The 27,080-nt window shown below is 39.4% G+C and overlaps 1 protein-coding gene across 5 annotated transcripts in view; it reads right to left on the reverse strand.

The window, feature by feature from the left end:
* Nucleotides 1-27,080, reverse strand: part of LOC123961276 (pleckstrin homology domain-containing family A member 7-like) — a 150,499-nt gene that overhangs the window by 45,322 nt on the left and 78,097 nt on the right. For all 5 annotated transcript variants that reach the window (XM_046036523.1, XM_046036518.1, XM_046036522.1 and 2 more), the window contains 2 exons: nucleotides 23,442-23,525; nucleotides 3,587-3,704 (listed from right to left, as the gene is read on the reverse strand). In XM_046036523.1, coding sequence (XP_045892479.1) covers nucleotides 3,587-3,704; nucleotides 23,442-23,525 — 202 coding nt within the window. The remainder of the gene's footprint in view (nucleotides 1-3,586; nucleotides 3,705-23,441; nucleotides 23,526-27,080) is intronic.

Here is a 27,080-nt window from a genome sequence, read left to right on the forward strand (position 1 = left end):
TTTTAGATTACAGATTTCCAGAAAAATCAGCAAAACAAAACACAAATAAATGCGTCTCGAAATTTCCTTCCACAACCATTATGGAAGTCGAGCGCATCGAGATAAACAGCTGCTAGTGCTAATTTTTCCAGACAGGGGCTATTAAACCATGGCAGAAGAAGAGAGCACAATGAAATTACATAATTAAGACAGCATCACTCAAATCTCAAACAAACAAACACGATTTAGAAAAAACAACATGGAAATATGGCATTTATGTTTGTTTTGTGTATTATTTTGAGAAAGGTTATGGTCTCCTCATTGCTCCACACAGATTTTTTCTGCTGCCACTTTTCATCTCTCCAGTGGAGCAGAAAATAGAGTGGATGTTTAAGTAATGTTCTGTACATTATGATTTACCTGTTTCCACTGCACTTTGCTGCATTTACTTTCGTCAATATGCAAATTTTTCCACCTCAGCCGAGAATAAATTTTTTTTTGCGGTATTTCAACTTTTGCACTTCCACTCTTTTTTAAGCACAAACTGAAAACGCGCATTACACAAAAAAACATGTGAATGGAAACTGTAGCGTGTAATAGTGTGGCTTAAAAAAAAAAACTTAATTCAAGAATTTCAAGGTTGGGGTCAGGAACAGAAAGTGATGAGCAAAGTAATATCCCTTAAGCAATGGATTTTCAAATGTGAGCTGCTCAGCACAAGTAGTCTCCTACTGTTGATCTACACCAACTTTCTACTAACATGTTTAACTGTGTGAATCTAAAGCTTGCTGTTAGCGAAAAGAGCAAAATCACCTAAAGGATTACAGTTAAAAGAATGTGTGCAAACTGAAGTGCATTTCTGCATTAGGAGGTAGGCAGTAATTAAGGGTGAGTGTCAGTCACTCTTTTTTCCAGGTAATACAGGAACTAAAACCAGAGACCATTAAGTGACAAACCTATTCTTTAACCATCGGCAATCAACGAAACAGGCAAATAATTTGTGGTATGTGTTGGTTTTCATACTCAAGTGGCACTAAAAGATAAAGAGGAGTGGTAGTTATTCAGGGAACTGACAGGGCACATGAATTTGCATAAATTCATTAAAGCAAACTGAGATACGACAGGAATTCCTAAATGACACTGACTGATAAATCCCAAAGAAGTTGTGCAAAGTGGTTATTAACACAACACCACTAAAAACGCATTCCAGCGACAGAGAACACAAGTGCTCAAGGAAGATTCAGGAGAATTGTGACACACAACTCGTGGGACAAATGGGATAATATCTGTCTCTGCGCTCCCTCTGATGTTTTTGGGATTGGTGGAATGGATGTGACTTATTCAAAATATGGATTCATTTCTTGATGGCGGTATGGGGGACACGAATGACTCATCTTTCCTCTGACACAAGATTCGTTTGTTAAGAGTTTTCTTGTCAGAACTAGGCTTCTACACTGTTTTCCTGCTGTTCAATGGCAGGGGTGATGAGCCAGAGCACCTGGGAGGGCTGTATGCCAGGAAAACAGGGGGTGTGAAAACTGCAATGGGCTGTCGTGATGGATGCCCTGTCATCTCTGTACCGCACCCGATGACACATGTTCAATCTTAGTCCTACGGCACCTGTTGATAGGGCAGGATGAGATTTCACGCCACTATGGAGCTATGTATGTGCGTGTGTGAGAGTGAGTGTAAGATATAGACTGAAAGAAAGAAAAGTGTAGTCATGGAAAGGTGGAGAAAATTTTATAACAAGAATCATCACTAAAAATGTAACCTACAAGAGATCTACATTTGGTAGCTCGAACTGGAATTGGCATAAGCAATGCTAAATCGCTTTGACAAATTCCATCATTTTGGCAGTAAAAGCACATTGCCTGAGCCAATGACAGCTTGAAGGACAACCACAATCAAAGGGAAAAGAACAAAAGTTTTTTCCCCCTGAGTCTGGCTCAAGGCTCTAAAACAAATTTCACTGTCTTGTTTTATTGCTACTCTTCACACGTCTTTCTGACATCACTATCAGTTGATATTCGTATGTGTTTGAGTTGAATTATAGAGTAGATGTGCGCAAATCTGTGATGTGATGTGAAAAAATGTGAGATATGAGAACTGATTATCAAAGCAAAGTCCATTTTGCCGCTGTCATTTTCTCTCTTTCCTCTGTTCTCTTCTGTCTTTTTAAATCCTGCTACAACATGTTTGACCTATAACTCAAATCTTTATATGTAGCACAACAGCTTTTGCTGTGACTGTCTTTTATTACTCTCTAGACACAGATATAGCTCTAATCTTTGCAATCCTGCTTGGAGGTCGAAGAACTTGTTCTGCACTCACAGTCACTAACTTGGGTTCTTCAGTGTAGAACAGTGGTCGGCAATAGGCGGCCCACGGCCCACCAACATTATAGCTCTCAGTCAAGTTACTTACATAATCACTTCCTCTTAAGTGATTGTGCCTACAAAATAAAAGAGCCAGAATGTCTTTGCAGCAGTTCTTTATGTCGTGTTTAATTGAAAGCTTTTAATTTTAAAAGTTCTTAAGGAAATTCAAAAGAGTGAGTCTCAGGCCTGCTTTAAAAGCCATCAGTATACGTGAGATCAGATTCCCCTGAGAAATGCAGGAATTTCCTCTGCCTGGAGATATTGGAGACATGAAAATAAGCATCCATAGGTTGATGTGGACCAATCGCCAGGAGGCACACACACCTGCACATGCATAATTGTGAACAAGTAAAACGATATCTTGTTGAAAGGGAGAAAAATAATACTAGCAGCAAGTGTGGATTGAACACACAACCCTTCAAACAGGAGTCCTATGCACTACTGACTGAGCTAAACAGGTACACAGTTAATGATGGATTCTTATATAGATAAATTGACTATATTCTGGCCTGCAATCTAATGACTTGAAAAAAATTTGGCCCAATGGCAGACTTATTTGCTGACCCCTGGTGTAGAGCAACAACTATGGGACATTGTGGCGAGTGATTGGGATAAATGCCGGCAAAGTAGTGGACCAAAATCTTTTTAACAACCTGAAACTGTCTTTAATACTTTAAGGGTGCAGTGTCTGCCTTTGATCATTTGATCATCACTGTCATTACTGGAAAAAGACACGATCATATGGCAATGATTGAAAGGTGCAGTTACGGAAAACTATTTCTAATAGCATTATACTGTAGAATTGAATTCCATTCATTCAAATTAGGCTCACACTCTGGAATTCTCTAAAAAACACACCAGAATAAACTGAAAGTATAAAAAGGAAACTAGCAAGCAACACTGTTTTGTTTGTTTGTAAATCAAATTGAAACTAAATTAAATATTGATTTGCAAGAAGAAATCTAGGCTTTTAGGCAAGATGGATACAGTGCTTTGAAAGTAAACCAAACACAATTTTCTAAATGCACATAATCACACATCGTAGAATCGCATACCGACAAACACACATCCGCCAGAACATTCCCCCAACAGGATCATCAACAGTAAACATAACTGTCCTAAGCCTGCTATGATGACATTTAGATACAACCACAGGTAAATTACACTAAACCACACACACACACACACACACACACACACACACACACACACAAACACAGACTAACCTTGGAGGCTGGGGTGGTGTCCACAGTGGAGGAGGTGATGGCAGTGGAGGCCTCGCTGACGGTGGTGCTGGAGAACTGCTCACCCGAGTTTTTGGACACCATGCGAGCACCCTGCGGCCTGGACAAGAACATACACACAGAAAGATTAAACACACCTTTTCAAATCGGATGTAGAGTTAATAAACATACAAACATAGAGCTCATAAACATGTTTATGAGCTCCTCCAGAAAGAGAGGCGAAGTGTCCTTGAGCAAGACGCTGAACCCTTAACCACTCCTATTGAGCAGGTTGGCACCGTGCACGCCATCCTCTGCCATCAGAGTGTGAATGGGTGAATGTTGGCATGTGCTGTAAGTACAGGTTCTCTCTGTGTGTGTGTGTGTGTGTGTGTGTGTGTGTGTGTGTGTGTGTGTGTGTGTGTGTGTGTGTGTGTGTGTGTGTGTGTGCGCGTGTGTAGGTGTGTTTATAAACCAGACAGCCAACATCTAACACAGGCGGCTACATTTTCTCCCTCTATCCACCCCACACACCGTGGAGGGCAATGAATAAAATCCTCTGTGTGTGTGTCTACGTACAAGATATATTTTAATTTTGTATACTCAGGTTAGCACAGAGTTATTACCTTTGATGACCATTTCACAATAGGAAGCTAATATATAGACTTACAAACCAGATTCAGAGTAGACAAATTAAAGTTCACACAGCAGCAGACTATGTTATGTAAGTGTACACTTCAAGAAGATAAATTAGCACCAGTTTTTAATCCCAATGTTAACTAGATAGTGCTTATTAATAATAATTATTTTGATGTTTCTAAATAGTTGTATTAGATGTAATCTGTATTATGTTTTATTATAGGAAATGGAAGCATTTTCTATGGCAGCCTTTTATACCTCAGAGAGAAACACTATGGGTAAATAGAAGAATGGTTGACATCTGACAAGAATCAAACCTGTAACATCCCAGGGGAACACTGGGTCAACAGGACATCCCAGAATTCCTCATTTGTTATAATAACTTCAAATTATAGCAGCAAAAAAGCTGATCCTCCTGACCAGCTTAATTGACAGGGAGCAGATGCCATTTCAAGGACTATTTCTATCATTAAGTCACTATCTACCAGCAAATGAGGTAAAACAATGGTCATAGCCTACTAACAAAAGCCCTTGCATTTGCAGTATTAAGAATTGGGTGTCGGTGGCGACATCCCAGGAAAGAATTCTATATTAAGTTACTGCTAGTACAAACAGAACATTTCCTACTGGTGCAGCTTCACATTAAGAGCACTTAACTGGCAAAACACAAGGTGACTTATTATGAAGTAGTCACAAGAAATGCAGTGTGCTTCACAGTGAGATTAGCACTGATCACTACTGTTCATCAAAAATGCATCTACAAAACAAGACATTTTTTGACACGCGTAAGTTCGAAATATTGCAGGATGTAATGGAACAAGAAGGAGCAGTGTAACCCTGGAAAACTAGCATCAGCTTTGACATTTTGTAGCACAGGCTTAAAAAAATTATGACACAAACAGATCCCGATAAAACATAACTGCCTGCTTGCTGGCTACACTCAGTGTCTCTTTGCATGATGACAGCCCCGTTATTGCGGCTGTCTTGCTGTGGTGAGACAGATGAGGCGTTCCATGCTGGATGTTTTATTGTCAACAGGCTGACACCAGGCAGACCATGTGTGTAAATCTGTCTGATTCGTTTCAGAAGGGAAAACACTGGCAGCGTAATACCTTCTTTCATCCAAGAATCCAACCTAATTACCTAGCATTACACTCTGACACACACCCCTCTATCTTTTTCCATTAAATCCACAAATTTTTTTTTCTGTGTGTCTTAGAGGATTCGCTACAACTGCGAGCTGCTCTTTCAGTGAACACATTATGCTGCAGTTTCGTTTGATTTACAGTACATGTATTTCTGGAATAAATCTAAATACTGGTCTCTTTTCACTTTTACTTTCTCCGTCTTTGTCTTGTTTGTCTACTGTTGCCATCCTCCCCTTATTTCTCTGTTTTTGTCATACAATCAACTGACCGAATGTACTCTCATCTAAGCCCTCCATATTACAGGCTCCAATGTAACACACCAACACAGCCACCAACTTCTATCTACACATGCATAATGTGAATCTCTTGAATGTGGTGTGGGTTGAGAGAGAGAGAGAGAGAGAGAGAGAGAGAGAGAGAGAGAGAGAGAGAGACATTAACTCTGTTTTCATTCTGCTGTCAAGAGAATTTCACGCAAACTTTTGAAAGGTCAGGAACTATAAAAATGTAAATTGGATGCATTTTCATCAAAGTCAAAGTCAATATAATGCATTCATTGGACATAGAAGTGATTTTTAAAAATGACTGGTATCAGGGAAAGTCATCCTTAGATTAACTAATGTTGGTTAAAATTTAAGGTCACAAAGATAAAAACAAGGCCAGGCACTTTTTGGGAAATATAACTGAACCACTCCACTGGCCAACACCACTTTCCTTAGTTTTCCATGTATATTTTTTACCAAAACATCTTTCTTTATGTGCGACTTTTGGGCAATTCTGTAATTTTTTATTCAGCTCTTTGTAATGCCACCACTTGCAAGAGGTTGTTGAAAGGTAAAAGCGAATGTGGAGGCAGAGAACAACAAATGTGTTTTTGACCTTGTTGAAAGAGAGCCAAATTCAGCACAGAGAGGTAAGAGGCACAAAAGGAGATCAAAGAAATATTCAAAAACCAGACAAATTAAAACATTTTTCTCTGCAGCGAAGTATACAAGGCTCAATTCTTCTATCTGACATAAAGACACTACACTGGGAGTCTGTAACCTGACATTCGACAAGAGTTTAGCCTCCTTTACTCAAGACAAAACAGATCAGGGAGGAGCTCCTGAGACTCAAGTCTTGAGGAATCCAATTTGGCCTTTGAGTGAAGGCTAGCTCTCACCCAGGAGGGTTGGAGAAAAGTATGACCTGACTTTTCTATGACTTCATCCATATGAAACAAAGCTCCTGGTGGTCCAAGGGAACACAACCCACTTATTTACTTCAAATGCTCAAAGAGGACCAAGTCATCCTAAATCTGTCCAACCTCGTTTTTCTATTTTTTTTTTTACATCCTCTGTTGCTGAGGTAAAAATCTTGGTGTAACGTTAGACTGCACCATTTGTTTTGAAATACATCTCAAAAACACCAAGACTGCCTTTTTTTCACCTGAAGAACATCTCCAGACTACACTCCTCTCTGTCCCATTCTTTTACAGAGACTCTCATTCATGCCTTTATTACATCCCAATTAGACTACTGTAATGCCCTTCTCCTGAGTGTACCCATTCAGTGCAATAATATTTCCAGAATGTGGCTGCAAGAGGTCTCTGCCACGTAAGGTCCTGGGAGCACATCACCCCTATCATTCAACAAATGCACTGGCTCCCAGTTAAATACCACTTTTTCTTTATTGTACTTCTTTATAAAGCTCTCCATGGATTGGCACCTCCCTACTTATCCAGTTTTCTCCATACCTACACACCTAGCTGGTGCTTTGTAATATATATATTATCATTTTTGTATTATTTTATCTGTCATTACTGTTTCCTGACACTTCCATCTTTTATCACATATAAACTCTATTACATGGTTTTGTGCCCTTGGTGACTTCAAAAGCGCTTATAAATAAAATGTATTATTATTTCTTCTCTGCAGCACACAGAGAGGTAAGACAGAGTGAAACACAAAGGTCCTGAGAGAAAGAAAGAAACAGGAGAGGCCATGACAAAAACACTGAGAAAGCTGTAAGACAGAATGGCACAGGCAGGAAATGCAAAATAACCTTAAAATGATAATACAACCCTATGTTAAAACTTTGCTTTTTTTACTGATTTTTCACCTGCTTTTAATTATTTTTATTAACGTGTTATGGTCTTTGCAGTCTACTTGCTGGTTTTAAAACTGGCAACTTAGGGATTCTCCCTAAACCTCTTTGAAACGAACTAAATTAATTTAATTGAAAGGACAAAGAGAAGAGAAAAGGAGAAAACAGGGAGGATAAAGAGATTGAGTAATTCTAGACAGACCACATGAAAGGAGACTCTCACACTCCACTAAACATGTTGTGCTGCAGCATCATCAGTACAGTTTCAATGTTACAGCTGTTCCGTAGAGTGCTCTTATTATTAAAAGGGAGCAGATCAATAAGTCTTCATTTCACTATTGATTTATGGTGATCATTTTATACATTTGTAATGTGTAAATAATAAGGCACAAATTTATAACCGGACATTTCAGATGACTATGTCATCTGATTTATGGTGTGTGTCACTTCAAAAAACGTACTGGACATACATTTCTAGTTTTGGCCCCCTTGTTTGGAATTAATGGGCATGTTGCCAATTCCAATATAAAAATTGTTATAGGAGTTTAACCATTTACAACTGTCAAGCTATTCTTGCTTATTTCGCAGTGTCTATTCCTGTCTACTGATATATACAGACACACTACTTTTTTACTTATTCTTTGTGTTATGGCAGAAAATTGTGTCCTTACATTTAATCTTTTATGTATGATCTTTTAATATTATTATTATTATTATTATTATTATTATTATTATTATTATTACTATTCTCATTATGGCTTATAGATATATGTATTGTGTTTTTTATCCTTAACCTTTCCTCTCCTATACTCCTTATGTTAGTCTGTCCACATTTACTAGGGTTTAGGTCAGAGCTGTGAGATTGTTTTGGTGTTTTATCTCTGTTCCCCAAAACATAGAAACTAAGACTGTGTAAATGATGATGCATCCCTTTGCTCAGGGCCAGACGCCCAAATCCGCCCTAGGCGGCAGGTCTCTGGACCAGCTGTATATGTGTTTCAGTACTTCTCTGTTTATTCTCTTTTGTTAAATAAGTTCTTTAAAGACAACGGGTGGTTGTAACTCAATTCTTTGCTCAACCTCTAACCAGGAATAATATTTACACGACATTTTGTATATGGGCTGGGAAATGATTTTAAAAACTGTTTGTGTGCAGGTGACAGGTTTTTAAAAAATATATATATTTAATAACACCAAACCTAAGTTGACCTCCATTACATTTACATATTTTAGCCTATGAAAATATCACTTTAATTTCTTATCACTTCAGTCCACATGTACTGTTGAGGCTAAGTAAAGTCCATGTAGTTATATTTGCCTCAACACGGGAAATTAACAATGAGTTACTGTTCATCTACCTCTTTGTACATAGAAGAGACATCCAATTTCCAGTAACAATTCCCCGGCTTTCTGTTGCACTGTAAGACATAATTCAATATGACAATATACAGTAAGCTTAAAAATCATCCATGTGCACTTTGGGAGTTTCCTACTACTGTTGTCATCTAAGCAGTTACAGTAGAACGGCCTTGATTTAAGTGCTTTGCTCAAGGGCATGCTGATTGTAGTAACTGAGGGGGTAAAAGCTTTATTCACTTAATTTCTTTACCAAGATTTTCCCAGTTGGTGTTGTTATTCAAATATCCCATAACAATGCAACAATTTTGACCTTTAGGCTATCAGCACAATCACAAAATCAAGCTCAAAGCCCAAAGTTGCTGCATGATAATTTTATTGTTTCTATTTAATGTATGTTTACATATCACACCTTTTTTTGGCGTGGGGTGTCACTGCATATTCTGATTACAAATTAACATCTTCAAGAATCAGATATTTTAACTGTTATTGTGGAATAAGACTTATCTGGATCCATCACAGGCCAATCAGAATTAAGAGCCTTTTAATAAACTAATAAAATATATAATAAATAATATATAATGAAATAATCGTGAAGCTCATTAATTATAAATGGAACATATCAATCTTTGAGCTTGGATGCACTACATTTTTTCATACTTTACATTAGATTTCTTTTTATCCAAAGCTCTGGAGGAACTTACCAAATTTCATAAATTAACTAGGATGATTTCATTGGGGTTACCTCAGTTTGGGCTTGAGACTTTGGGTTTGAGGGGGGTGTAATGAAAGATGCTAATGAGTTGTCATCCTTCAGTGAAGCGTTATTAAAAGAGTACTCCTGTGATTTAGTATTGCACTTCAATATACAGTAGACGGAGGACACTCAAGAGACAGATTAATAAAAAGGGTAAAAATCAGCAGAGTCCAAGACATCCTGACTTTTAGTATAGGTCAAGCTTCAAAAACAATAGATACAATTTACTTACAATTCCCATAATGCAAATTATTAACAACTTTCATAACCCCGCACACCCAGTTTGTGATGCAAAATAAAGGTGTGTAGTACTTTAAGTTTGACTTTTACAACGGACAAGATATCTCAAACTAAGCTGCTTCAATTTAGACTTTTTTTTTCCATTAATCTGTCTCTTCTGAGTCCCCCAACTTTATTGAAGTGCAACACCGACTCACTGGAGTATCCTTTTAATAACACTTCACTGAAGGATGAATTTTGACCAATAAAATTACCTAATCTGGCAATCACTTCAGAGAAATCAACTCATCTACCCAAAATGCAGTGGGCTGTTGTTTCACCCCCAACCTAAAGACAATCCTTTGAAGTGACTTCAAAAGCTAGAAGCACAGAAATAAACTATGCAAGCCTCGTACTTACAGCCCATCATTAAAAAAATACATGGAAACATGGGACCAAATATCTCTAATGATGACTCAAACAGAAACACATTGTTCAGCTTCTCTGAAATCTTTCAGTGAACATGCCATTTTCCTTTAGGCTTCGCTGGAAATATAGGTACATTGTTCTTCTCCATCAAAATTACTGTTAGTAGAAGAAGGAAAAAAAGAGGCAAATAATACTCAAGGATCAACCCTTAAGGTGGGCATTCAGCGACCCAGTGAGAGTATGACAGGGCAGAAACCCAGATCGAAAATATTACATATTTATCTCACATGGCAAATTGGCCATGAGTCAAGAGAGAAACTACAGTATGGGTTGGAGGGCATTATTTGGCTGCTCATCAGTAGGGAAACGGTTCGCCTCCTCTTTTTATGTCTGTGGGAGGAAAAGGCGGCCGTGTTGTGAACAAAGAGATCACAAAGGAGACTTAATCACACAGGAAAAGTAATTGTCGGAAGGATTCTGACATTTTATCGCAAGACTTTTCCTGTATTTTAATGATACCTCTCACAAGAAAACAAGAAAAAGTCACTTAAGACACTTAAAAACTTGGCAAACTCCCACAACCACAGCTACACATGAAACACACATACAGCTGTAACAAAGTATGTCAAAAATCAACAGCACTGGCAGCCCACACAGGCAGGGCTGACATTTAAATAAAGCCAGACCCTCACCATACATCTTGAATTCTGCAGATCAAAATATTCAGAAATGTTACAATAAATTAGAGAGAAAAGCACAGAAACACAGAATCTCTGTATTCAAACAGAGCACAAAAATCATTATTATAGCATTGACACATTGTTGACGCAAATGTTGATAAGAATGGCCTTAGTCCCCATTTCAAATGAATATTACTTACACTAACGATTCCCAAAAAAAACCCTGTAATCCACCCACTGCATCTCCAATTTCCACAATTTTGTTTCCTTGACACTTCTGTCTTAACAAATAATTCAATGTGATCCGCCTCCATGTTGTGGATGGGGCTAAAATGTCATATGCTATATGATGGAAAGTTTCATATTTTCTTTTTTGCTTGTTGCTTTTTATTGTCAATTGTTTTGCCTGTTCGAAGACCTCTATCAAAACCAATAAGTGTTATTGTATAGCTGGAACTCTAAAGTAAAGGGTGGATGAATAGAGTTGTTGTTGGTCAAGAAGTTACAAAACATGACGGGAAAATTTCTATTTAGTGGCCACTTTGTTAGGTACCCCTGTACAATGTAATGCAATTTAATACAACAGCTCGGCAATAAATTCTGCCTTTATGAAGTTTATCTATTATCGATTATGTTCAGTTTTTGTTGACATTATTGGAAATGTGTAGATTCAATGATGCTTATTACTAAGGTCATAGTTATGACACATTATACTGAAATACCCATTTACATACATGAGGGGGGCATAATTGAAACACCTCTGAACATAATGTACTCCAGTACAACACCATCACTATCTATGACCTCAATGCTAAAACATATCACTGAATTAACACATTTATGACAACATAAAGGAAAAAAAATTATGGCAGACCAGTTGTAATGGATTGTATTAGATTACCTAATAAATGGGAGTGTTTTGTCATGTAAACAAGCAATAAGCCAGCTTTAGAAATGTTTGGGGTTTTTTTGTTTTTTATCTTGGAAAAAGCATCGCTAGCAGTTTCCCCTGCTTCTGTGTCTCCATGCTATGCTAGGCTAAACACGTCCTGACTTCCCCCACTGTGCACAAACATTTAACTCTCAGAAAGAAGGCAAATAACCATTATCCATAAAATGATGAACTATTTATTTAAGACTTTGTGATATTTTTAAAAGGCATATTTGTTAACCGTTGTACCCAATGTAATATGATCAGAAAACAAACAGCTAAATTAATCAAGAAAATCTCTTAAACATTCAAAATATGAGAGAATGAGATATACTCTTTGCTCAACCACATTTCCATCTGTATCCAGCTGTATCTCCCATTTCAATTCCACACTGCTGCTATGGCAACAGTCAACCAAAGAATTGCCATGCTGCACCCCTGACGAAGCACCATGTGTGCACTCATCACATTGCTGCCATAGCTTCCCTTAAATCACCAGATCCCATATCAATAAGCAGGGGAAGGGTCAGAGACAAAAAAAAAACAACATGTGGACAACAAGAGAGAGAAGAGAAAAACATTCTGGAGAACATGAAGAGAGACAGACGGAAAAAACATGGAGGAAGAGTTTAGAGGAACAAATGTGACAAAGACATGCTAAATGACAGCCAGGAATTATGTTTATGTCCATTTACAGAGGGAACATTTGACAACAGTTGACTTGAGAATAAAAAGTTTATAACAAGAAGAAAGACAGGCGTGGTGCATATAAACTCAAAACACACTTCAGATGCAGACAGATACTGAAACCCAGACAGCAGCAGCAAAGGAAGTTATTCCATCTCTCCTGCTGCCAAAATAATAGCTGATAAGGTACTCCTAGGAGCTGTAAAGTCCTGACACTTTAGCCACTTTAATCTGTGATAAACCCTGGTGAGCAGCCCCACTGACGTCGGCCTCCATACATACACATGCACAATGTACCCTGCTGCTAATAATGCTCTCAGATGGAGTTTCAACTCCGCTTTGATGGCCTGTGAGCTGATGCCTCCATCAAAGTTGTCGTTTGATAAAAAAATATATAATAAAAGAAGCCTGGCTGATGCAGCTGGAGCTGCAGGTGATAGATATATCAGAGTATGAGCTGCAGTGAACTCCACAACTTGTGTGCCAGCATGTGGTGTTGACATGGTGGAAGTAATCTAAAGGTTAGTTCTGCTCCAGCTGAGAGGCTCAGTAGCTGACGATAAAAGGTATGAATGTGTGTGTAAGTCTATGTATATAAAGTAGGGTGATGCTGAAAAAGACTAGCTCAGTTGAGTAAAGATTCCATCCTTGGATGAATATAAAAGTTTACAAAAGAACTTTGGCCTCAGTGAGTGCTTCATGTGGGCTCATATAAGCCTTAAATAGCAGCAAAGGAGATGTTTTGGATAGCGCCAGGGGCAGCAGCTGAAATAGTTTTTCTTGTACCGTTTGCAGTGATTCAGTGGTAATTAATAAGGGTTCACAGCCAAAAGAAGGTGGGTACATATATTAATGGTAATTACATGACAGGAATTTCATGAGTATTTACAAGGAATAGTCTAACAATGGTACTAACATTATCATTGCACCATTATGAATATAATGACACGAGAAAAGGATTATTACCACATAATATTAGAGAATAGAGAAAAAAATATTATTTTTTATGGTGAGGGGTAATTAAAAGTATTTCACTAAAACCCCAATAGCAATAACACACACAAGATCATTGGATAAAATGCTTATTGGCACTGAGGTGCTGTAAGCTTAATACTTAATAGTACCCCATTCCCGATTGCATCTTAAAGAAATATTTGAACATTTCAGGAAATACACTTTTTCATTTTCTTGCAGAGTTAGATGGAAATGCTGATACCCCTCTTGTGTCTATACATTAACTATAGAACTAAAGTTTTAAGGTGATCAACTTAGCTTAGCACAAAGACCGGAAACAGGGAGAGACTGCTAGTCTGGCTCACTCCAAAGTTTAAAAAATGTGCCTATCATCACTAGACCTAGCTCTAGAGCTCACTAATGAACAAGCTTATGTCATTTGTTAAATCACACCGGGAAGTCAATGTGTCTGGCTGTTTCCCCAAAGAAATGATTACAGCATGTAACTACCCCAAAAATCACATTTTCCCCCCCACAAAACAAATGAGACACTTGTTAATGAGTGAGCTTTAGAGGCTTTGGCTGTTGTGGTGGCAGCCCGGCTGACTGTGAGTGTCCTGTTTTTTTTCTCCTTTTTATCAGTTATTCTGCTTTTTCCTTGGTTTTCTGTTCCCTGCCTGCCTCCCTGTGTTTTCTCCCCTGTGTGTGCTCTCTCACTCTCCCTCTGCTCCTGAGCCCAGCCAACGACCCGCACCTGCACCTGCGTCTCATCAGCCACCTCGTCAGCCTGCCACACCTGTCAGTAGTCAACCTCATCACTGCCTGTATTTCAACCCCGGTTCTCCACACCACTCTTGCTTGATCGTCGTTGCTCCATACCCGGTGCCACCTCCGTGTTCAGGCTCGCATGTTTCTTGTTTTTTTTTTCTCACATTTACCCCGTGCTTTGTCTCTGTCATCTCTAACCCTGTCTCTCTGTCTGTTTCCCTCCCAGGTACACTCACCCTCGTCCTCCGTTCAGTCGGCTGGGCTCATCCACCGGCCCTCTCCTCCTCAGACTTCCCCCACGGCGTCCTCCCTGTTCTCCCACCACTCCTCGCTTCCTCGGCCCCAGTGTTCCCCGGCTCCCTGGCCCCCAGTCTCCCTGGTTCCCCGTGTCTGTGTTTCCCCGACATCCACCTCTCCCTCCACTCAAGTCCCTCTCCCCCTTTTTCCGCTCAATAAACCTCCTTCCCTCAGAGTGCTGCGTTTGGGTCCTCTGTCCCCACACCACACAACCTCATAACATTGGCAGGCATATCTTTGAACTTTAGAACCAGGCTAGCAATTTCCACTTGCTTCCAGTCTTTACTCTTTTTTTAAGTTAATAGCCTTCTGGCTCTAGCTCAATATTTGACACTAAAACATTAGTTATATTGATGTGATCTAACTCTCAACATGAAAGAGGATACGCAAATTTTATAAAATGTCAAACTATTGCTTTAAGTACTGGGTTGCGTACTTTATTTTATTGTTATTGGAAACCCCTCATGACGTCACTTTCATCTACATGAAAATATATACTGAAGTGTATACACCAATTTGGACATACTGTAAGTATGCCATAAACTTAACAAGTACAAGTGCACTTGAGACTCATTTGAGGTTTACAGTCTATGCCAGATAAAATGAGGATTCTTCAAAACAAGCTTACATAACTTTTTTGGTCCATGTATTTTATATGAATCAAAGATAACCACACCATGGGAAATGATCTTAAGAGTCTCTTTAAAAATAAAACCAAGAGAACTTTATAAAAGGCCAAAGTGCAGTTGTGATGTGTTACCCAAGTTATCCCAAAAGTTTTAGTTTTTGAAAATGTACCCTAAGACAGTTGGTTCAACATTTTCATTAAACATCTTTGAATGCATTAGTTAAACATTCTTAATATGTAACTTTATTTTCTTCTGACACTTTTTTCATGAAGCTTCTTTAGTCAATATTCATGTGTGTGTTTAACTGGTCTTCCAAAGCCATAATGTATTACCCTCAAAGACATTCTTTATTCTGACTATGAAGTTGGTACTTTAATGCTCGTGATGGGACTCAGCTGTGACTTGCATAATCACAGCCAATAATGTCTTGGAGTCTATCTGCAATATTTCAGTGAGGCACAAAATAACAGAAGTTTTCACATCTTCTATAAACTACTGATTTTTATAGAACTACTATCCTTCTATCCTGTGCATAATTGACCACTTATTTTCATGATAACATGTATACACACTCAAATGACTAAAGTGTTGTGTGTGTGTGTGTGTGTGTGTGTGTGTGTGCGTGTGCGTGTGCGTGTGTGTGTGCGTGTGCACTGACACATTATCATAGCTGCTCGGACAGACCTGTTTCAGTCCTACGCAGCTGCAAATAAGAACATCCATCAGAACATAGCTGATCTGTGTAGTATCTGTGGTCAGTGCCAGACAAGGGAGGCTGATAGAAATGCATTTCCTGCACACTTTTGAGAAATAATAATCACTGAGAGACTTTCAATGCTAAAAATAAAAAATCTTCTCTGGCAGCCAGATACACTGGAGTCCCCCGCAAAATTAGAAATTATTACATTTGAGCATCCCTCATACATTATTCTAGCATTTATTTGCAAAGTTCACTGCTTCAACTTTTTTGCCACTCAAGTACCATGTACATCAAAATGAAACAAACACAATTGAACTAATCTGAGTAAATTTAAGTTGATACACACAAAAAAATAAACAAAAGAGGAAGACAGAAAGATGCAGGGGTAAAAAAGAAGAGAGATTAAGTGCTCTAAACTGCCAGTAAGTGTGAATTTGAAGTTGTCTAGCTCTAAATGTCAGCCCTGTGATTGACTGGCAACATGTCCAGTGTGTACACCACCTCTAGCCCAATGTCAGCTGGGATGAGCTCCAGCTGTGTGCTGAAAGAATAAGCAGGTATACCCAATAGATAGAACATGAAAAATAGTTAATAAACAAACTACTAATAATTAAGATGTGAAAAGAAATCCATCATTACTTTCAATGATGAATTTTTCCCCAGATTAAATTTTTTTTGTTTGCCAGTTCACATTAAATGTAGCCCAGATCAGACTCCAGTGAGAACTGTTCGCGGCCTGAAAGTAACCTGCATGCGCAGAAGAATAACACAACGTCACACGCAGCACGCTGTTGCAGGCTACAGAAGTAAACAAGGAGCAACTGAGGTTAGCTCCTGTTAGCTCACAGGAGACTCCTGTTTTATTATTGTCCTCTCACGGGTAACATTTCTCCTGAATTATAAGTGTTCACAACTTTCTGTTCTTTTCATTACGGTTTCTGGCGCTGTACAACGCAAATGTCCCACAACTCACTCCCCACCACCCTTCATCTCTCCCCACTGTGTCCGCTCGTACAAGCAGCATGCACATAACTCAAAACAGAGCTGGTGGATTTCAGGTGTAAAAAAGGGAATTTGTGAGCTGATAGCGACGTACAGGAGGAAGAGAGCCACATGTTTAATAACGGCATTTGTGAAGCTTTTTCGTTTACCATGGCTCCGTCTACAACAGGACTGTGACAACAGCTGCTCTAGAGTGACGTCAAAGTCGCGTCAGTTTCGAGTGCCCAGACTCAGGTCGCATTTAAAAAGATCCTATCTGCATCAGATTTGGACCACATATGGAAGTGGCCCAATTCCGACCTGGAAAAGATAAGATTCCATATGACTTGGCCTGTTCACACTGTCATAAAAAGATCAGATCTGAGTCACACATGGGCAAAAAATCTGATTTGGGGCACTCTGGCCTGCAGTCCGAACATAGCCGTCAAAGCCTTATTAGCTAAACAACTCTGAAAGGATTGAGTTTATGTCAAATAGGATCACTGCTCTACAATTTACTGCACCTGTGAAGCCAAAAGTAGCCATGTTTTTATCTAATTGTCATGCAAAGCTGACTTTGAAATGTTGCAAAAACGAAAACAATAGTTAATGCTGCAGTTCCATCAGTTTGGAGCAAATAAACCTTCAGTAGTTGACGTTTCATATGGCTGTTATAAACAAGAAGTATGGGTTGCGAACCAGAAAGAAAACCAGTCACATGGACCTGAGGACCATTGATCTGAGAAAAATTGAAAGAGGTCTTCAGGAATGTGTTTAAAGTGGGCAAGTTGCTACAAACCATGTCATGCACATTATGGGGACATCTGGCAAGACTCTGACAGAGGAAAGAGCTGATCAGTCGTGAGTTACATGTTCGTTACGTCCGAACTTATTCGTGTTTCCCATTTAGCACATTAACTCTTCGACAAAAGCAAAAACCACCTCAAGTATCATTGAACTTCAAGTCAGGTAACTGAGAGGTTGGTAACCTCCGTCAAGAAATCCAAATTCACATAACGCTTATCTCAGAAGATTAAAGAGAGAGAGTGGTCTAAGATGGCAGACACAGTCACCGTCGCATATCCGGCATCCAGCGGAGCGTTGATGCTGTTAAAAAGAAAATTAGTCCCTTTACAAGTAACACGAAGAGAAAGGCAAAGAGCAGCCATGTGGATTAAACGAGTTAGCAAACACTAGCTGGTGGAAAAGTAAAAGTTAGGACAGCTTAATAGTTCTTGTCAAGTTAGGAGAGTTTATTTAAGATTTTACGAAGTCAGGATGCTTCTGTAATACACTTTTCCTATCTTTAGTTAGTGTGATGGCCCCAGGTTTGGGCCCTCTCCTGTTCTTTGTATCTTGCTGTGTTTTGTACCTTTAATCCAGGTAATTGGTGGGTGGAGTTGATACCTGGTGTGTGTTTGCCGCTTTTTGTCACTTACTGTTTTGTCAGATTGTGACAAAATGGGGGCTCTTCCGGGATCCAAAACCATTTGGTAATGGTTGATGAAGGAACGTTTCTCCTTTGGGATTCGTTCATAATATCTTGGTAGTGTTTTAGTGAACACGGTTAGAGCAGTTGTCACGGGGGCACATCCCTGGACTCGAGGGGGTCGCTGTTTAGTTGCCTTTCTCGCACTGTAAGTAACTGCATGAAGACTAGGGTTGAGGTTAATAAGTTTCTGAGTAGGCTGTTAGTGGGAAGGCTCTGATTTTGTTTTGCACACCGGATTTTGTCTTGTTATGGCCACTGTTGCTACCTTTGTTCGGTCTCCATCTGAGGAGCTTTTAAATAGTTGTACAAAAAATGAACTTTTGAAGCTCAGTGAGCATTATAACGTGGGAGAAATGGTTAAAGGATGAAATTAAGGAGTGTTAATGGTATCTTGCCAGCTACGATGCAGAGTCCAGGTGATAGTCTCGGCGAGTCTGTGGTTTACCCTACAGTAGCTTTAACCTTTGAGCAACAAAAAGAACTTCTGCTGTTGCAAATGGAAAGGGATAAATTAGCCTTTGAAAAGGAATGGCTAAGGCAGTCACTGGAAAGGGGAAAAACTGTTCAGATATTGCGACTGCTAGAGCTGTTGGTCTTGCCTCTAAATTTTCTTGGTCTGGTTGAGGAACTATAATGTCAGTGGGGAAGGGATCCATCTGGGTTAGCGCCTGAGACTTGGTGGGTTGGTCAGCTGGCTTTGGTAACATTAAGTGCTATAGCTCATGCTTTGATTAGTATGAATTTCGTTGTTGCGTTGGTGCGTTGTTCTGGGTGCTCATTCTGTCACTTACTGTTGAGCCAGGTTGTGACATAGCAAAGGAACATCGACTTAGGAACTGTTAATCTGTAATGGCCTTTTTCCTAAATCAGTTTCTAACCCTTATTACCATGGTTACCAAACAGTTAGGATAGGATCTTCCAGTTAGGAAGTTTCTGTAATACGGCCCCAGGAGTTTAATTTAGTCAAATTATGCCATTTTTCCATTACCAGTACCAGCTTAACTCGACTCGACTCAGTTTGGCCGTTACTCCGTTTTCCATTGCAGATAGTACCCAGACATAGTACCCCTCAATGTAGCTGGTCGTCATAGCGACACACACACACCAGCGACCCATATACAGCTGTCTCTTGATTTAAGTTTAAGTTTCAGCATTACTCAGAATATAAAGACAGATACTGGTTTCCGCAGGCTTCCCCTGCCGCCACTTGCATAACTCCTCAACTTCCGCCGTCACTTAGCGTAAAACTGTCAATATTGAAATCTACATAGTTGATTTCTCACCTCAAAACATAAAACTTTCTGCTGCTGGCCTCTGTCAGGCGTGCGCAATGATGATGCAGTGAATAGTGATGATTCTCCCTGACCAATAAGTAGTCGGCTGTGTTTTCATGTCACATTTTAGTATCGCCTCAGCTCGCTTGGAACCTCAACGGAGGTGATACGAAAAAAAAGTACCTGGTAGCAGGTACAACTTTTCCACAATGGAAAACCAAAAACAGAACAAGGCGAGTCGAGCCGATCCGAGCTGGTACCGTGCAGTGGAAAAGGGGCTTTAGAAATTCTACTGCAGGGTAGGGCCCTTTAAATATCTGTCTGAAGCTCTGGGGCTAAGTAAAGGACATCATGTGTTAAATTCAAAGCCAATGGTTGACAACACTGATCTCAGGTCGCTTAGCTCAAGGTGAAGGCCTCTGCTTGGGGGGGGGGCAGCAGTCGTCTTATGTGCATGTGTTCTCGCACAGACTTTTATTAATATGTTACAAGTCGAGGTGGATATTTTATGCATGGACCAGGTAAAGCAACAGTGAACACACAGGGTACAGATGTTGGTTTCAGTTGTTTGATAGGCTGCGTCATTAATAAGCCGACGCCTGCTGCTGTGACAAAGGATCGCGGGTGGAAATATATGGAAAAAAGATGAGTTCTCAGTCTTTTAGGCAACTTTATAAAACATACTGCAGATGGAGAAAATGGAGCAGACGAGGGGAGAGAGAGGCGGTGTGTGTGTGAGTGTGTCAGAGTGTGGGGAGAAAAGAATTCAGAGGCAGGTGCAAAGCATACTTAAAAAGAATGTTCGTGGTCATAAAAACCTGCTTTCACAGGGTGGTATAATGTGAAAATTTGAGATTATTTTTGCTGAGCGCAGCGGAGGTTTTACAATCCCGATGCCGGCTCAACGTCGTGATGTCTGTCAGCCATTGACGATGGAAGATGGCATCGTCTATCGGCCCAACCCCAGACATCAATATCTTTTATGCCTTAGAGCAAATAACATATACACAACAGCAAAACAAGGCAGTCACACAAAACAATCATCACACACAGAGATACACTGATTAAAACAATCAAAGATGTTGTAAGTATCAGAAAGTGAAACATCCTGATACTTAGCAGCATGAGCATAAATGATATCTCCTTTTTGAATTGTTACTTATGATAGATAGATGGATAGATAGATAGATATAGATATGTGTGTGTGTGTTGTTGCCATTATTTGGGGCAGGCTAGGTTATTTAGTTATTTTAACTTTTATTGTTTTTATCCTGTGTCATGCTTCGATGTTATGCGTGACACTATGTTGTATGATGTTTAAAGTTTGTTTTATTTCTGTACATTTTCTGTTTCTGCACGTACTTGTTTTATGTTGGTTTGAATCTGTGTGCTTTTGTTTGTGTTTTCTTGGTGAACATGAGAAATAGTGTGTTATGTGTAGGTTGTTTTATGTCAGAATAAAACCCCACCAATAGTAAATATTTTTTATGCATAGAACAAAACGCAACATTCTTAATATTGATCTTTGTTGAATTTAAAACCAGTAGCAAAACAATTTGAGATCTACCAAAAAATATGAGGTACAAAAGGTGTAAGCAAGTATTAAAAGCAACAAAATGTTGTGATTGGTGGTATTAAAAGCATTAAACAGACCCAGAAATCCATAGAGAGCACAATGTTGCCTCTAATCAAAACAAATAATAATGTCATCCACAAGAGCAGTCCCAAGTGTAATTCTACTATGACCTATAAAAGCAATCATCATACTATGACAAAATTATGCAGCTTTAAGATCCAAAATATGAGGGTCACAGGAAAATACACCATTTGGTTGCTGTAGTTATTTTTGTATCATTTTCACGGCACTCTGACCCTTCCATTCCCAGTGCAAAGATAGTCAAATGGTCAATAGCACAATGACTGAGGCAAAGGAATGAATTCAATTGTATTTTTTTAAGGTTTATGCTTTCATCAAAAGTATTCTGCATTCAAAATCAACTTCAAATCCCAGAGGGTATATGCAGGTAGATTTGAATAACCAAAAGAAATGGATGAAGGGCTAGACATAGCTGCGGTCTGGTTGTAGACAGTGTACTACAGCAGTAAAACAAATAACTGAAAACCCATGAGAACCTTCAAATATACATGGGTTATATTCCACCCAAACTGGTTTACAGAAAAGTGCCAGGAGCAAGATGTGGAGTTATTTTTTTTCCCCCACACATCACACACACACACACACCCCAGCAACACCATAAAATGAACCCTCCTGTGTAAAAGCAACTGCGTGAGCAACTCATTGCTTGAGGATTTTTCATGTTTGTTTTCAATTGTAATAGAGGTGGATTTCTGACATACATTACAATTTGGGGCAGCAAGCATCTCTTGTAACTGAGACCTTAGAGAGTCTCTATTGTAGTGAAAGTCTGGTGTCGGGTTTTGTCACTGGCAGGAAATCTTTGCACAAACAAAGCCCTTAGAGTGCAATACACCTATACAGCTCTGACTTGTTTATCCAGAGAGACCTACACTCATCAGGTCTCTCAAAGTAAAAAGCATCATGGGTGGACAAATGAAGGTGGACATCAGTGTGCTGAGAATTAGTTAACTGATGTTATGTTACATTGTGATATCTGACGATATAAAGTTGACACAAATTCGAACAAATGATTTTGGGTTGCTTTCACAATAAAAATAAAAACAATAAAAATACAAATTGTCAATATTTTCTGACTTCAAAGACATAGATTGAAACCAAGCACCAAGAGTTTAGGATTAAAGGATTAGTTCAACATTTTGACAAATATGTTCCTCGCTTTCTTTTCAAGAGATAAATGAGAATATCGATTCCACTCTTATGTTTGTCTGCTGAATATGAAGATACAGCCAGCAGCCAATGAGCCAATTAGCTCAACAGCTATCCTGGCTCTGTCCAAAGGTAAACACATTTGACTACCAGCACCTCTTAAACTCAGTAATCCACACATTATATCAACCACAAAAAAATTAAAATGCAAAAGCTATGTGTCTACAGGGGGTAATGTTTGGAACTACTAGTGCTCCTTCTTCCTCAGTGACCACCTGTTTTTGTTTTGTTTTTTACATTTAGACAGAGCAAGGCTATTTTATGCTGCCTCCAAACAGATGCAATTCAAAGTACATTTAGCTGCACTTTCCAACTCCAGTGGTCCAAACAGTAAGAGAGAGAAACATTTTACTGACTCCTGCTACAGCAACACCAGACAGTGAGGACACTCCAACAGCACTACATGTCCTTGACAAATCTACCAACATTTTCTCCTTTCACTTCTTTATTTAAAAAGCAGCCCTGGTGAAATGAAAGGCACACAGCTTCACTTAAAACAACGCTGAACTTCTGTTGAAACGTGCTATCTACCCACTCAATAAAGAAGTATAGCCTCCTAAACTTAAGAAAAATATGCAAATGATAACTTTCAGGCATGGGTAAAATGTTTTCAAAGTCACTTTCAAATAGAACGTCAGGCAACTTTCACTTTAACAAACCAAAGAAGTCATAACAACAAGAGCAGAAGGGGATATTCTTTAAATGCTTTCTGATTTTCATCATTTCAGTATCCATCACTTTAAAGAAAGTAATAATATAACAACTCACAGCTTGGTATTCATCCCATAGATGAAAATAGAAGATTTTAGCCAATTTTAGTGTAGTTTACAGTATATCTCAAAACAGCTGGAGAAAGTCAATGTTGCCTAAAGTATCTGACATCAAATCAATTTTTTATTTCAACAACTAAGATTAAGTATTACTTATGAATGGGGCTGCAGAGAAGTAACAAACTCAATGACTCACTGTTCTTGTAGGATAAAATCCATGTTCTCCTGAGAAATCTGTCCGGTCACAGGATGGCAAAACGTCGTGGTCCTCTGGTTATGACTGAGGTGACAGAGGGAGGGGAGAGAGGAGACAAAATTAGCAACCTTGGTTGCACTGAAAACACTGTGAGAGCATCACCCTGGGTTTTAACCCCCACTATGTTCACAAGTACAGCGGACACGAGCCGATCATTCCCCAGAGGAGTAGTGGGCTTAAAAGCTCTGTCCAACCTCTCCACCCTGATGGGCCTTCGTCCCTGACTTTCCCAACTCTGTGTAGAATGTGAAAGGAGGCTGCAGGACGTCCAACCCACCCAACACACCCTGTATAGCCTGTGTGGACCAAAATGTTGGGCTCAGCACAAAAAGCTGGACAGTGCAGGCCTGGGCCTCCATCAGTTATAGACTCAGTCAGTCATTCTAAGCCTCAGCCGGAGTGTAAAAGCATTTGACAGGGTAAACAACACAGGGTTGCATGGATGGTCACAGTGTGTGTGTGTGTGTGTGTGTGTGTGTGTGTGTGTGTGTTGGGAGCTTAAGAGAACGGTTCTCCAATTCAACAGGAGCTTGAAATCCTCACACAGCAGACAGTTGACAGTGACTGTTGTGGTATACTGATGTTTATTACTAAAAGGATAATAGTTATGCTCTTTTGTCCTTATCTGAATCTGAAGTGACATCTTCAGAAACAGTGATGGACATGTTTCACTGTTTTCTGACATTATGGAAACTAAACAAGTAATCAATTCATTGTAAAAACAAACAGTAGTGAGAATAACTGGTAGTTTGGTCATAAAATTAAGACCATGTAAATAGTTCTGGTTGCCAAAATATGCCATGTAAACTATTAGCACTTCAATAAATATATGCCCTTTAAATATAAGGTAGAGACTAATGTAGTCACACAAAAGTATTATTTGCAGGGTCAACAGAGCCTCACAAACATATAAGAATAGCTTCAGTGCTGCATGCAGTTTGTCACAGAATCTGTAGTGACACAAAACAACTAACTCCAGTAGAGCTGATGGGCAGTCACCAACACAGCCACAACATTGATGAGAAATACCACGCACACTCCGCAAACACACCCCATGTGTGTAAAGTTTCGAAAACCTTTCCCATCTCTAACAACAATCAATATGTTGTAACACTGTTTTCATTCAAAACAGCTCACATTACTCATGCTGTTCAGATTCCTTCCTGACGTAGGAGAAGATCAAATCCTACAGGACTACAAGGTTCCCCAAGAGAACTGGTGACATGGCAGCAGCAGGCTCCGTAACAAGGACACACAATACCATTATTAGCTCACAGCACGAGACCTAAACACAACTTGTCACATGAAACTGGTCACGTCTAAATGCACCACCTGTAGACACTTTCTTTTCCGCTCATTCGCTTGTGTTAAAGTGTTCCCTGCCACCTGAGCCACTTCTACCATCAGTTGAGCCACTTCTACCACTACCTCTAGAATTACTATTACTAATAGCAGTAACACTAACAGAGGCTATAGAAATACATCATGTTTGATAAAGTAATATTTTGAGGTGAATTCACTTGACATTCACGTGACAGTGAAAGCCCAGAAGGAGCTGACGTGGGTGTAATATGCTGACATACTAGTCAATGAAATACCTTCTCTAGGCCCTAATAACCATCTTTAATTAATTAAAAGTGTGCAAAATTACATGCTTTGGGTTTCAACGTTTTCCTGCAGCCCACATCTAGAAGCCAGAAGGTCTTCTGCATGAATATTAAAAACAATCAGAATCTTTTATGGAAAAGACACAGAGAACACCAATCATCAAAAAAACAACAGAAAACACAAGATGCTGCAGGCTGTGTTTTTGATTGTGAGGTTCTAAGTAAAAATGAACATCTGGAGCATAAAGCAAAAAATTTGTAGTTTTCATAAGCCAAGGTGACTCACCTACAATGGTTCACAAGGGACTGTACTCACATTTACAAATGAATGTCAGATAGCCGACCATACAAAATCTTGACGGAGTGAAATGCACAAAAGGGTGTTTGGGTTAGGTGAGCATGAACAAACTTTACTCCCAATCCACAAGGAAGGAGAGCAGCACAGTACTGGAGATGTTGTTAGTCATGCTGCCAGAGTGTTTTTTACAGTACAAAAACACCCATTGCTCTGGATGGTACCTCGGGGGGATATGCTCAGTGCTTCAACATAAGGAGCCCCACAGCCAAGTCGTACACTGTCTAAGAATTAATAATCGTCTGAAAAGGAAGGAATAACACAGGTGCTAAATGGTGGCCACAGCATGTCAGTGCAGTTTTATTGATTGAACAGCTACCTGGGTCGATGCACGTGTGTCGTGTATGTTTACAGATGTGGAGAAAGTCGTTACAAACAGTTAATAGTAAACCACTGCATCAAAAATACACAGTTAATATTGTAACAAAAAAAAGCCAACAACAACAAATTAAAATAACAAGAAAGAAAAATCTGTCTAACTTATTCGGCTATGGTGATACATTTTTAAAAGGTATGAATATTTATGGCAGGGGTATCTGGTGGATTGTGTGAATGGATTCCATAAAAAAAAAAAAAAAGAATTACATTTGACAGGAAAATGTTACATAAATTTGGACTTAAATTACATTAGTAGGAAATTATGCTAATAGGATTAATACACCATTTACATCATTATTATATTAATGGTGTATTACGTAAATGTGAACCAATTCCACTAAAAGTGGTGCTATTCAGTGAGGCAATTCTTTCACACTGCTCCAGAGGACAGCCATAACCTACAGCTTCCAAATGTGAATGTGTGAAGCAAGGCATGCTTCAGCACCGTTGTCTTAATAAACATTAAAGAGGTGGTATTCTGCTTTTTGGCTTTTCCCCTCTCCTTTATTGAGTTATATTTCTTTTTTGTGCATGTAACAGGTTTGCAAAGTGAAAAAGCCCAAAGTCCAGCCCCAAGGGAGTTCCCATCTCCCACAGAAAACACTACTCTGAACCGCTTGAAAACAGCTCATTTGTAGTCCAGCCCTTCACTTCCTTTACTTGTGACATCACAATGAAAACGCATCATAAAGCTTGCCAAGCGGCTAGCGGGGTCAGGCACGCCCTCAAACCAAGTTAGTCTGAGCGGAGGCCCTTTGGCTGGACTCACCTTTGTTTGGTTTTCCATTGTAGAAATGTTGTACCTGGACCTGCTTCCAGGTACTTTTTTTCGTATCTCCATCGAGGTTCCAAGCGAGCTGAGGGATACTAAAATGTAACGTGAAAACACGACAGACTGCTGATTGGTCAGAGAGAATATTCACTATTCACTGCATCATCATTGCCTAAGCCAGACAGAGGCCAGCAACAGAAAGTTGTATATTTTACAGTTTTCCTATGGAATTTCATCACTAAATCCACTTCTGAGAAGTTTTGAGGTGAGAAATCAACTGTGTAGATTTCAAATATTGACAGTTTTACGAGAAGTGATGGCGGAACAAAAATGTGCTTGAATATTTTAGGAGTTGAGGAGCTCCGCAAGTGGGTGCGGGGGATGCCTGTGCCAACCCGCGGGAGGAGCGTGTGAGGCCGGCCAGCCGCCCGCTCACAGAGCCCTCTGCTCCCGCCGTCACACAGACC

This window comes from Micropterus dolomieu, linkage group LG22 (genome assembly GCF_021292245.1).
Source record: "Micropterus dolomieu isolate WLL.071019.BEF.003 ecotype Adirondacks linkage group LG22, ASM2129224v1, whole genome shotgun sequence".
NCBI lineage: Eukaryota > Metazoa > Chordata > Actinopteri > Centrarchiformes > Centrarchidae > Micropterus > Micropterus dolomieu.